At 32.3% G+C, this 14,596-nt stretch overlaps 1 protein-coding gene across 2 annotated transcripts in view; it reads left to right on the top strand.

The window, feature by feature from the left end:
• Nucleotides 1-11,838, top strand: part of LOC145279644 (putative peptidyl-tRNA hydrolase 2) — a 34,064-nt gene extending 22,226 nt beyond the window's left edge. For both annotated transcript variants that reach the window (XM_080130874.1, XM_080130873.1), the window contains exons 3-6: nt 519-608; nt 4,184-4,389; nt 8,577-8,691; nt 11,086-11,838. In XM_080130874.1, coding sequence (XP_079987000.1) covers nt 519-608; nt 4,184-4,389; nt 8,577-8,691; nt 11,086-11,172 — 498 coding nt within the window. In that variant the 3' untranslated portion in view covers nt 11,173-11,838. The remainder of the gene's footprint in view (nt 1-518; nt 609-4,183; nt 4,390-8,576; nt 8,692-11,085) is intronic.
• The last annotated feature ends 2,758 nt before the right edge of the window (nt 11,839-14,596 follow it).

Genomic DNA, 14,596 nt, shown 5'->3' with positions numbered 1-14,596 from the left:
TATTTAGTGACGGTTTCTTTTTGTTGTTCTTGTTCAGAATTTTCCCTATATTAAAAAAAAAAGAAAGAAAAATATGTATGACGTACGGAAATATCATATTCCAAAAATCACATAAATTGATCAAATACTTTTATTTTTAAATAAGAAAATCAAATTTTATGAGTGCTCAAGGAGTGACTCTTGCACCATATTGAAAAATAAATCTCCAGAAACAAAGGAAGATAATTAAACAATAATTCATACTTTCTAGATTTATGTTATGATTTCTCATTAATCACTTAAAAATGATTTTCTTTATAAAAATAAAAATAAATCACATTATGTGATTTTTGGAATATGATCGTTTTGTTTCACCATGGGCACATACATCATAGAGATTTTGATTTTTAATATAGAGGGAATTTTGAACAAGAACCTTATTTTATTTATTTATTTTTTTCTGGCACTATTTTTTTTTATCAATCAATAATCTCTTAATTACAGATTAATGTATTAAAATTTAATATTTGCTTTTGTAGGGATTATTGTGTACAGGAAACAATGATGCAGACATGGCAGCTTCTTGGATATTGGAAAATAGAGAAAGTATGCAGACGGCTCGCGTCCTAGTATGTTTCTATCTTTGACTTATTAACCTATTTGTGTAACAATTTAAAAATAAAAAAAAGTTGTAACAATTTTTTTTTTTTTTTTTGTGTGTAACAAATTTTTAGAGATTTTTGTGTAGTAATTAAAAAAGATTTTCTGTAGCAATTTTTTGTTAAAAATTTTTTCTTCCAAAAGATCTATATCTATAATATAAAGCTGAATATCTGTGTGTGTGTCTGGTCACGAATAGGCTCCTATATGGTTGACTATTATAGAAAACTGATCACACATATAATGATAGCAGATGTATCAAGACTTGGCATAATGATGATTCATTAAAATTGTGGGGTCTGCATACACGCCTGGTCCACAAAGTATGGAAATAAAAAAATTAAAAAATTAAAAAAACGTTTACAAGTGTTTTTGATATAGATGTACATAATAATACTTTGATAAGCATGTTTTAACTTAAATAGGGATGGTATAATAAATTTGTGGGGTCTGCGTTTGCGCCTGACCTCCATAGAATGGAAATAGGCACAAACTTTAATAAAGACTTTTCATATCTATCTGCGTAAGTATACTTTGATAATTATGTTTCAGTTTGAAGAAATATGGTATAATAAAATTATGGGGTGTTCATTCGCGCCTGACCTCCGTAGAATGGAAATATGTCACAAAGTTCAACAAGGTTTTTTAATATAGATCCACAGAATATTGTGATAAGTGTTTCAGTGTGAACAGGTATGGTATAATAAATTATGGGGTTTATCTATTTTATTTTTACTTTCATCATATTTTGCTTTGGTTTTGATACTCCTAAATTCGAAGCTATCTCTTTACAACCCTTCCTTTTCATAACATATCATAATTTCATAAATCAGAGTCCATTTTCTGTAGGCTGTTTTTGAACCCAGTCAACAACGGGTACTTTTGCTAGTATAAATATGAAGAGTGGATGAAATAAATTAGAGGAATTGTCATTACTAACCAACAGTGAGTTATCACTGTTGACCAAGTAAAAAGTCTCTCAGGCATAGTTATGCAGTGTGATGATGTATAGAAGTGAAATCTGACCATTGAGGGTTGAAGATGTGCATTGCATGGAAAGAAATGATGAGAATGATAAAATGCTAAAATGGGTTTGCATCTGATGACCTTGTAAGGAGATTAAATTTGGACAGTTTAAGGGGATGTGTGAAGACGGGTAGACTTTGATGGTATGGGCACATTGGAAGAATGGATGTGAGTTATTGGATTAGTAGATGTAGGAAAGTTGAGGTAGCAGGTTCAGTTCACAAAAAAACAGCCAACAAAACATTGAGGAAATGATAAAAATGGATCTAAGGGATAAATAAAGACCTGGCTAAGGATAGATTAGTTTGATAGTCAATTTCTTAAAGCTGTCCAACACATACCAACATGTAAAATGGACATTAAACCGAATATGATGAGAACTGCATATCCCTCTTCCCTCTTTCTGTTTTACTATGTCTATTGTGAACACTGTCTCAACACTGTTATTTTTATGGAGACTAATTAAAGTGTACGAGGTGACTTCAATAAGTTTCCAGAGATTTTTGGTATGGGCACTTGTATTGATAATACACACATGTAACTCTAGTCCCCTTCGAAGTAATCTTCTCTGGCTGCAATGCACTTGTTGTACCGTTCCAACAACTTCATGGAAGTTCTCGTGTGTGAGCGTGTCAATGACCTTCATCACAGCTTCTATCATTTCCTCAATTGTCTCATAACAACAGCTTTTAAGATTTCCCTTGAGCTTAGGGAATAACCAAAAGTCACATGGAGCAAACTTTGGATTATAGGGGGTTGAGGAACTGTCTTAATGCTCATCTTGGTCAAATAGTCTGTGACAAAGATGAAGCAGTCTTGGGACAGACTTTGCACAAATCTTCCGCATTTTCAGTTCCTTGTGAATTGTGTTTACAGTTCCCACACGGACATCAAACTGTGCACTTATTGTCTCTATAGTCACATGACGGTCCTTATCCATGAAATTCTTTATTTGGTCAATCAACTCTGGTGTTTTGACTTCCTTACTCCTCCCACACCTCATCATCTCTCACAGACTCCTTGCCTTCCTTGAATCTCTTATGCCACTCAAAAACTGATGCTTAATTCATGCAAAATGGTTTAAAAGTAGTCTGAAACATTCCATACATTTTTGTGGCATTTTTTCCAAGTTTAAAACAGAATTTTATTGCATATCATTCTTCTAAAGTGTCCTCACGTCCAGATTGCTTTTTTGAAATTCACCTGTGGTGACAATCAGGTTTTAGTAGAGTGTATTCCAATTCCTGCTGGAGCTGTTCATTTGAATCTGAAATCATAAAAATTGGTCAGTCATCTCATAAGATGTATAGCAATAACATATTGAATTTTCAAGATTCTACAGCAATTTTAAATGACTGTATAAAACAAGTCTGGAAATTTATTGAAGGCACCTTATGCCTGTGTGAATGGACAATAGATACACATATTAAGATATTAGATAAGAAATCATTAAATTTAGATTTCAATTTAATTTAAAATATCAGCAATGTAAAATAAAACTTATTTTTATAGGAAGTAAAAGGCATTTTCTCATATTAGTTTATGATTATCTTTGTTGACAGATGTTTTTATATAAATGAACTTGAAAAGAATTAATTTTATTTAAAATGAATGAAAGCCTAACAAAACTATTACAACAAAAAAATTTGTTCTCCAGGTGTAAATTATATGAATTACTTCCCTTGAAAAGGAACTTTTGTGACAAATATTTATGAAATAATAGCTATTCTTTTCTCAGTTACTTACTTAAATGTGTAAAACTTATGCATGTTATCACAAGATGGGTTTGATGCAGGCTACAAGACGGTCATCCTCGAATCTACTATCAACAAATACTTGTCTTAAACTGCTTTCATAAGTAAATTTTGTTAATTTCATTCATCATTTTTAATCCTCTCATAATATTCTACGTCATTCAACTGACAATCTATCCATTCTATTTTTATTCTCGAGTGGATTTATCCTTGATAAGTGGCAACTCATTAGTGAACAAAAGAAAAATTATAAAAAAATAAATAAATATAGGACTGTCATTTATTAAAATAAGCTTTTAAAAATCTTTAAATAACTTAGATTTGTTCAATGTTTAAACGATGAACTTTCTTTTAAATCATAAATGAAATCGTGTTGCAATATTTTTCGCATTGAGAGGGTGTGATCACAAAGATTTGAGTTCTGTTTATAACCATGGATAAGACACAAACCAATCAGATGCCAGAATCGCTTTATAAAATATACTGAATTGCTCTGAGTTTTGCAGTGGTAGCAAAATGACCATTGAGCTTTGCTAATCCTGACTGGATGAATTTTTTACCTGGAAAAGCTTCTCTGGATTTATGCTGGCATTTTATTTTATTTTTTTTTTATCTTGGATAACTACATTTTTCTATTACAAGAATGACTACACTAAAAAAAATGGAAAATAAATTCAAACTTAATGATTTTGGTTTAGGTTAAGTGTTGTAGAAATTCTGTGGTGGATGTATTAATACACTTAGTTTATGTTTGCAATTTTCAGGATGTTGTGTTTGAACAAGAGCAGATGGGGAATTTGTTTGAATGTGCTGACATGTATAAAATGGTGATAGCAGTGAACAGCGAATTGAAGATGGGACAAGGCAAGATGGCATCACAAGTGTCACATGCCTGTCTTGGAATTTATAAGGAAATGGTGCAGACTATTGATAAATACAGCAAGATGCTTTTTGCCTGGCAGCAATACGGGTAAGCCATTACTGTTTTTTTGATTATTTACGAGGGTTGTTCCAAAGGTAAGGCCTCCTATGTTTTAACTCAAAAACTAAAATGTTGAAGAACCGCAAAGACAGGAGGGTTACCATTAAAATAAGCGACCTTTTGTGTTCCAAAATTTATTTTAGTCACCACCATTCTTAATGCACTTTTGCCAGCTTCAGTTGTAAAAGTCCGGAATGCGATTTGTCACTCACATCTTTGTCACCACTCTGAAATTGACGAACCCATCTCCTAACTGTGCTGACATCAATTGCATAAGTGTTCAACAGGCATTGGTGAATGTTGATCGGTTAAATTTTTTCTGCATGGAAAAATTCAATGATACATGTCTCCTTTTGACACGCGTTCGTGACAGAGATTATTTTCTTAGAGACTCACATTGTCAATATCTGTAACCTTTCAGGTCATGAGTGCATAAGCTTAGTCATCATAACAATGCAATTTACAATCCTCTCTGATCCATTCAAGTGGAATAAAAAAAAATTAGGAGACATTACTTTTGGAACGTTCCTCATATATGTACTTTTTGTCATTTTACTTTTTTATAACTTTATTTCACTTTAAAAAAAATTCTTTGATTCAGAATTGATTTCAGTTGATGCTGAGGAGATACGGTTTATTTTTATATTGTCTCTTGCCACTGTGTCTAACTCTGCATTTGTGGGGAAGCAAGTAAATAGGTAATATTTACTTGCTTCCCCACAAATGCAGAGTTAGACACAGTCATTTTTTGAATGTGCGGAAAATCCAATTCCACCCAAAAAAGGATACTCTGGATTGAAACAAAATAAAATTTGCCTCCATCTAGAAGTATTTCTCATTCACTGATTAAGTACAGAAAAAACCTAGTGCAATGTCAGAATAGATAGGACTTTGCTCCTAGCCAAAAATCCTTTGTAATCAAATGTTTTCTCAGTTATTTTTATTTTTTTAAATCCCTTATTTTTTTCTAGCTGGATGTTAGACACTCACCCACTATTTCCTGATACATTCTAACCGAGAGACTGTTTTAAGATTCTCTCCTTTTTAAGTGCAATTGTATGGTTTGCCGCATATACAGGGTGACCCCCCCCCCCCAAAAAAAAAACAAAAGCTAAATGGAGGCAATCTAGAACATATGCTGTAGAACAGAGAAAAAAAGGCCTAAGACCCTTGTGTTTTGATATGATGTTTTGACCGAAAATTCATTTCATTCGGACAAAACACTAAGAAACGGGCCCTAATTAGAGTTGGGCCCGTTTTTTTTTGGGGGGGGGGTACCCGGTATTTTCCAATTTTTTTTCATAAGTTCAGTTGCTCCTATAATTTACTGGAATGATGGAGATCTTCATTTCAGCTGAGATGAGCTGGTTTCAGAGAAATATTTTCAGTGAAGATGATTTTTAGGTTTATAATAATGAGGAAATGAGAGACCTGCTATACGATAAAATAATGAGAAGGAATACATTTACAAGAGATATTTTATATACAGGGTGGAATGATAACATTGTCGCCCTAGAAAAGATGACATGATTCCATTTCTGTTTGATGAAAACCAGTTTTCTTTTTGTTTTTTCAAACCATCTACTAGTTGGCCAGTTGTGTACAAATCCCAAGAGTGAAAGGAGCCTTCTATCATGTCTGAAAGTGACACAATGTCCGACAATTGAGATCGGAGATCCGCCACTGTTCAATTCCTGCTCTCTACCAATCCAAATTATGACAACAGGACCACTGCCAGCATCCTCAAAATGCATCGCTGGATTGCCACGAAGGGTAATGAAAACAAAGTTTCCAGACACAGTTATGGCCTTTGGTGTGATTTCAAATAAGGGTCACATCATGCCATCTCACATCTTTGAAGTCAGCTTGAAAGTCAACACCAAAGTGTACCTGAATGTGCTGAAGAGTGTGGTGATCTCCTGGTGCAATCAGGTGGCCATTGGCAGACCCTGGGTGTGGCAGCAGGATTTGACACCGGCCCTAAAGTTCAAAGAGACCCAGGCTTGACTTCAGAAGGAGTGCTACGACTTTGTATTCTTCTCTCACTGACCCCCCCCCACTCCCCCAACCTGGATCCGCTGGACTACTTCGTATGGTCATATGTCAGGAACATCACCAACATGACCTCCCACAACACCAAAGCCAACCTGATCACCGCCATCTGTCGAGTATTCGCCAAGCTCCTGCCGGTGCTTGTGGAAAAGGCATGTTTCCAGTTCCGGACCCATATCGAGGTGGTGATTGGAGCTGAAGGCAACTACATTGAATAGATGTCAGCTCTACTACATAATCAAGTTACCTGAATTAATTTTTTTTCAATAAAAGTTTTAAAATAAAGCTGTAGTGTTATTTATTTTTAGGGTGACACTTTAATTGTTCCATCCTGTATATTTAAAATAGTTTATAGCAATATGAAAAACAAAATATTCATAAATATTTTAGACTCCTTGTAAAACAAGGGGGTTCATTAGTTGAGATATTGAAAAAGTTAGTAAATAGTTTAATGGCTGTGCATTACACAGGTCAGAAAATAGTAATTAAGACTTCTGCACTCAATATATATAAATTATATTTCATTAAAAATTGTGAACTAATGAACACTGATTCTTATTTTCATATTAAATGAAAGTACAGAGTGAAAGGTTGGAAATATTTCAATAAATAAGTTCATGCACATTGGCAGATAATAATGAAGAGTTGTGCGTGTCAGTGTTTAATATTTGCATGCAATTGTGTGAGCGGAGAGATGGAACAGGCTCAAAGACCAACCAGAGGGATGTCAATAGATGCCAGTCTGTGGACACTAGTTAACTGGGCTTCTGATTTATTAAAGAAGTTCTAGCTTTTTAAAGGATTGAGATTGCCTTCCAGAAAAGGCCAAGCCCAACAGAAGGGTGATGAATGACGTCTGTCTAGGGACTCCGGTTCAGCTGATGAAAAATCTGTTTTTTTAAAGGATTGAGGTGGCTCTCAGAAAAGGTCATGTGCAGACAAAATGCGCAGAAACAAGTTTAGCCATTTCATTTTAGACATTAAGGTGTTAAACAATGGCAGTGACAAATTAAGCTTATTTTACATAATAAACAAATGTATTTTGCATGTGCATTTTTCAGTAATGTTAATTCGGAAGTCAGTAAAAATTATACACTTTGACAAAGGATCCAACTATGGCAAATTTTTTCTTTAACATTTTTAAATGGTTACGTATACTTGCACTGGAGCTGTGTGTGTATGTTGTATGAATATTGACCAATGGTCAACCTTTTTCCCACTTGTTCTTGTTGTTCATTGAAAGCTGCTTGATCCATTTGATGTTACCTTTATCTTTTTTTTCTGATCCGATATTTCTAAAACCCTAGAAAACAACCTTCTGGGGGGGGGGGATGGTAACATTTAATGCTACTAAGACTAAGCCTCTTTCCTTTAACAACAACAACAACTACTACTGCTAGACTTTGGAATACCCCCTCTGTTTTCTGCTTCTCTGACTGTACTAACTTGCTAAAGTTTAAATGTAATGTGAACAGGGATCTTGCTACTCAACTCTCTAGTCCCGTTAGACATGATGCCAAATAGTCCCTTACATTACACATGTTTGAGGGTGAAAAAAAAAACAAACTATGAGGTACATTCTGTCATGCCTTACCAGGACTAAGACCTGTGTACTGTAACTTACTATCGCCAACATTTAACGAAACTATACCTCTTTATAGATATATTTTTTTACTAAATAAGAGAAGCATGGTGACTGAGATATTGGCCGCATTAGTTCTATTTTAAGAATAAATATTTCCCATCCCACCCCACTCTTATTTCCCTAACCAAGGAATCTACTGTGTCTATTCGACCTTGACCTTCACTGATAAGTAAAAAGGAATGCAAACAGTGAGTAAAACATGAATTTTCTAACACAAAATAAACAATATTATTATTTGAACATGCTCTTTACAATAGGTCAATTTAAAATAAACAGATAATGGTTAATTTGTTTTAATTTTCATTCTTTAATTATAATACAAGAAACTACATAGCCAGACAATTTGTTCACACAAATTATATTTTTTTTAATGTAATAGATATTATAGTTTAATACATATTCTGGCTGGATTTCCAATATTTATTTCCAATGTTCCGAACAAAATTGAGCTTTAAAACAAGAACTTTTTCACTTTCAGAGAAACAATTGTGGTGGTGAAAGTTGAAAAGACAGCAAAATTGTTTGAACTAAGAGAACGAGCAGAACAATTAAGTTTACCACATTACCTCGTTGAAGATGCAGGACTGACACAAGTAAAATCACTTTCTATTTTCCATTTTTTTCCCGATTCTTTTATTTATATATATATATATATATATATATTTTTTTTTAATGGATTAACAAAAATTTATCATGAAAAAAATTATTTGTTTCAGTTTTCATTGAAATTTAAAATTGAGCCAATGTTTTACAACTGAAAATTCCTTTGTATTTAAATGTAAATATTGGTATTTGGTTTGGTAATTTAAGGTTATAAAGTTATCTTATGAAATGAACAAGAAAGTTGATTTGTAAATGGAAAATTGAAAAAAAAAAAAAAAAAGAATAGAATATGAATTAGGATGTGGCTTACTTGCCATAAAAGTTCGATTTTGTTGTCTGATCCAAGATTCTTTCTGGATTCTTCTGATTTGCCTAAATCATTCTCCCTAATTGCCGCTGCTGTTCAAATTATACTCAAGTTCAGCAGATTTTGAATCCTGATAATAATTAGGATGTATAACTTGCAAAATGGCTACATGTATTGATTTTTGTATATAGTTCTGCAAAGGTTGTTAGTTAGATTTGCATTAATGCTTGGGTAAGGTATGTCCATCCCTTCTCGAGTATTGGTGAATATAAATTCCAATAGGAAAACTGACGGAATTTTTCTTTACTTGTAATTTTTACTAACGAATACTAACTCAAACACTCCTCAAATTCATCCCGCTTAAAGCAGCTATTCCCCTCATATGCAAATTAATGGAACATATATGAATCTAGCTACAAACACATTTTTGTTTTTCTTTCCTCGATTCCTACACCTTACACATAACATATGCATTGCCATTTGTGTGGGTAATTTTTTATTATTATAGTGAAATAGTAGTATATACCAAACTTTTAAATTTTAGTAGGGTCGATTAGTCTAGGTGAAGTAAAACTCTGTCACATCAATCCTCTACAAACCTCATCTTCAGTCAAAATAGTAGGGTGGATTCTTTAGCTTTAGTTGGTTTATAGTTTAAAAAAAGAACTATACCCCCTATATATCTATAAAAGTTAGGATGTGGGTGTGTATGAGGACAGCTCTCGACCTAGATACTCAACAAATTTTTGATCAACTGACTTGAAATTTGGTATATAAAGTATTCAGACATGTGGAAAATTTTTTAATCAGTTTTCATCCAGAAAAAAGGGCTGCTAAAGGGTTAAAATTAGTACTTGGGGGGAGGGGTCATTGGATTTTTATCTGTTTGTCAACTGTTTCATGACTACATGCGTGAATCTTTCACATAACAGATTATGTTATAAGTAGGTTTGAGAACACTTTCATTATGCAAGCTAGCCTAATGGTTATCATACTTGACTCAGTGTCTTTAGGTTTTTGTTTCAATCTCAGCTTTTTTTTTTTTTTTTAACTTACAAGTGCATGGTTTAGAAAAAAAAAACAATACTTGCATGCACGTCTGTTTCTTTCCATTAAAAATTTTTTTTTTTTTTAAGAATTTAACATTACGTTTAATATTGAGCAATGTCGGGTACATCTGTTAGTATACAAATAAAATGAGGATAGAATATGTGTAGTATTTGTATATTTTCATGGTGGCTGTATTAGCAAGTTCACTTGATAAAAATTTAACTGTTGCAACTACAGTGATATGATTTCAGCTCTCTATTTTGAAGAGGAATGCACAAAGATGAGTAAAGCAGTTGTTGATTTTCTTCTACTTTCACTCATTATTTAAAGTCACTCTCAAAAAAGTGACTGAACCCAGTCAGCTCACCTGCCAAAGAGAAAAACCTTTTTCTCTTCACTACGTGTCATAATTCTACTTCCTATACATGTAGCTCTAATTCTATTCTTTTAACGGTCCTAGTCCAGAATTCCCCCTATATGAAAAACAAAAATAAAGAAAACTTTGTATGTACCTGTGATCAAACGAAAATTTTGTATTCCAAAAGTCACGTAAATTGATCAAATATTTTTAATAAAACCAAATATGAGTATATGAAAAATGACTTTTTTCTAAAAATTTTTTTTTTTTCTAAAATGCTGCTTATTGGTCCTTCAACATCTGTTAGCATTTTTCTCAATAACTATGCCTTGGATTTTTCATTTTTTTTTTTTATTTTGCACAAACATTAGTCATGGCGAAGGTAAATTTTTGCCAAAACGGATTTTCTGGGATAACTTTTGTTGCCCCTCTAGGGGCATTAGAGAGGTAAAATTGCCCCCCCCCCCCAATCATTCGTCTATTTGCACTTTCCTCAATAACCATTCCTTGAATTGTTTTTGAAACTTTATACAAACATTAGTCATGGTGAAAGTAAATTTTTCACTTGTGGAGGAGGACCTTGCATGCTCAGATTGTTTTTTTTTTCTAAAATTTTTACATTTTTTAGACTAGACTTTAAAATGTTACTATTTTTTTTTTTCTTTTTAGATTGCCCCTGGTTCAGCCACTGTATTGGGCGTCTTTGGCAAAGTATCTGACGTGGACCAAGTTACTGGGGACCTCCAATTGCTGTAACTCTTCTAGTTTAGCATGGTTCTATTAATGCTGCTCTCTTCTCAGGCTTCCTCTCCTGCCCCTATGTGTACATATTGCAAATTTCATGGCAAGAGAAAATTGCAATGCATCTCTCAATACCTGGCACCAAAACTAATTTAGCCTTACTCCAACTAAATGTTTTCTTGTCAACAAAAATAATTGGTATATTATTTTAACTGAAATTCTTATTGAGATGAATAATTTGTATTATTTATCCTGTTATTTATTGCGGACTATTATCCTCATCTTCTGAAAAAGGGACCTATGGCACAGTGGATAGAGATGTTGAATCTCTACAGTTCCAAGTGAGCATTGTCTGAAGATAGCGGTTTCAACTATGGAAGGCAGTAATTGCTGAGGATGCAGTTAGGAGATTCTGCGTTCCTATCCCGTCGTGGTTAACCACCTGACTCTGGCCAGAGGAATAGTTGGCTGAAACGTTCTCAAACAACAACTAGAAAATGAGGATAATAGTCCATAATAAATAAATGGATGAATAAAAATAATTGGTTACAAATATCTTACGATTATTTTTTTAGTCCTCAAGAAAAAAAGGGGGTTGGATTGGGAAGTGAGAAAAAATAAAATCACTAAAAAGTACATTTTTAATAACTCGAAAAGGGAGATAACTCTGTACGAATGACATTTTGTTTTCCATCTTCTTAATTTATTTAAATGACCTGCTATGAGTCCCTTCAAGGACTTTTAATCTCATAGTTGGAAAGATGGATGCAAGTCCACAGTTCAACTTAATGAAAAAAATTTTTTTTTAATACAGAAAAATCTTTGACGTACCCATCATAGAACAAAAATGCCATTCCAAAAATCAGTTAAATTGATCAAGTATTTTTTTTTGTTTTTAAATAAAAAAATATTTTTAAATGATTACTGTGAAATTGGTAGCATAACAAGACTGATTTCACAAGTTTGAAGTATTGTGGTGTCATCTGCTCTTGTTTTTTTCAAGATGGCGGTGCAATACGGTCCCTTTTTGTTTACTCATAAAATTGGACTTTTTAGTTAAAAACAAAAAAAACTTGATCAATTTATGTGTATTTTGGAATATGATCTGTTCTGTGAGAAGTATGTACATTATAAAAATTGTTCTCTATATTTATTTTTAAATTAGATTGAACTGTGGACTTGCACCAAAACTTGTTTACAGTATATCTTCTCTTTCAGTACTTTATCATCAAAATGATGAAAGTAGCTTAATGCAAATTGATGATTGAATCCATTTCTTAGGATGAAGATTTGAAAAGCAAAAAGAAAAATTTTAACCTTTTTTTTTTTTTTAAAAACAAAAACAAAAATTATTCAGTTGAAAATTTATAACTGAGTAATGGATAATTTGTTTCAAAGGAAATAATTTGCTTTTAAGCACGTTTTCCAAATCCTCTTGAAACCATAAAACTAAACATTACCATACATAAAAGTGCCATGGATAGATCGATAAGGGAGATAACTCTGTATACATTTTTTTAGTTTTCTCATGTGAGGTTTGTTTACCAGTTGTTTATGCAGCTGTCAAAAGCTTGATATCAATTATACTTTATTACTTGTCACAATATTTTCTTCACACACTGATATGCAATCTTAACACCTTTAATAGGGTCAGTTTCACTTGGTAAATGCAATAGTACGAAACAGCTATTATGAATGGCATATTGGTGTATGTATTTTTTCTAATATATTGAGCGCTCTGAAAAAAAAAAAAGTGTATATCATATATATGTATATATAGTTGTATTAGTTGCTATATTTACAAGAGTATGGTGCTTAATACCGGTGATACAGCATGTTTATATCTAACGTTTGAAAAATGTTCATATAGAATCAACTGTGTATGGTGACTGAAAATTTCTTGCATTCATCAAAATGTCTAATGTATTCAAGGCAGGAAAAACTGAATACAATCCAAGTAAATTGATTCATTTTGAGCTAATGTGTTGTCTTTATTGAAAGACGTTTTCAGAGTTTAAATTTGAAATAATTGCAAATTTAATCAAATCAATAGACATGCAAAGAAGTTTTTGAAACTAAATTCAATGCTAGAAGAGTTATTTTTTTCAATAAATAAAAACAATATAAATCGTATTTTGACCAACTCTAAGTTTTCATTGTGAGTTATTGACATCTTTTTTCTTCGTTGTCAAGCATTATAGCGGGATAGTGAAGAAAAAATGTCTTTAATTTACTGATGAAAGCCTAAGTTTTCTGAAGTATTTTTTTTTTCTCATTTGTTGAAAAAAGTCTAGTATTGAATTAAGTTTAAAAAATGATTTCTTATAAAAGTTTTGTTTGATTTGACTTTTGCTCTACTTGTTGACATTTTGTTTAAATATTAAATGTTTTCTCCTATTTTGTCTTTCTCTATTTATCTTTATGCCCTTCAGTGATTTTTTTTCATGCCTATATATTTTTTAATTTGCAATTCAAATTTAAATTCAAAGTCTTTTGATGAATAAAGACGGAATATTAGCAAAGTTGAATCTATTGTATTTTAATTCACTTTTCCATTGTCAACATTTGTTGGATTAATCCAAATTCTTCAAATGTAGGATAATGTACTTAGCTTAATACTTTGCAGTTTCAATTGAAAACTGAACATATGATTTTGCACAATTTTTTATATTCATATGCATTGGTGCAAAATAGTGGCATATTTTTATACGGAAGCTATGCAATAAATTAGACTGGACACACAAAGAGCTTTGCTCATTTAATCAAAGCTTAAATAGCAAAGCGAATATTTAGTTATATCTGCATTTTTTTTTTTTTTTTTTTTTTTTAATAATTTGGTTTTTGAACATTGAGTGCTCTATTTGTCCAAGATGTACTTAGTTTAGTTCTATTCAGGTTTGGAGAGGCTAATATTTTTAAAATATTAACAATTTTTAGAACTACACATACAAGTGTTTTGTACTTGTGCAAGCATTAGTAGGAAGTGATAATTACTGCTGGTCAAGAGATTCAAACCCACTCAACAAAGCCAACCTTAACTATTGTCAAGCACTTTACGTTAAAATGTAATAAGTCACTCACTTAAGTCCATGTGCGCAGATCGTGATGTAAAAATCACTCTCGGCTTTCTTCAATGACATTTACGATTTATATAAATGTTAATTTCAACTATATTCTCATCATGGTTAACAGTGGCCGAGCAGTCTGTTCCTTACTTATGGAGTCAGATGGCTTCGTGGTTGGGTTTGAATCTCCCGACCAGCAGTAATAATGATTCCCGAAAGGATGAAACACTAGTGGGTATTAAAAATAATTATAGTAATTATATATATTGTGTATGTTTTATATTTTTTTATGTTACATTTCTTATTAGTCGACTTATAGGAATACAGGGTATTTTCTAAAATGAAATTTCAGTCATTACCTATGACCTTCTTCA

Source organism: Euprymna scolopes, chromosome 7, assembly GCF_053919585.1.
Source record: "Euprymna scolopes isolate OS-2025 chromosome 7, ASM5391958v1, whole genome shotgun sequence".
NCBI classification, from domain to species: Eukaryota; Metazoa; Mollusca; class Cephalopoda; order Sepiida; family Sepiolidae; genus Euprymna; species Euprymna scolopes.
Note: the sequence above shows the minus strand (reverse complement) of the source record. Positions and strands in the feature narration are given on the sequence as shown.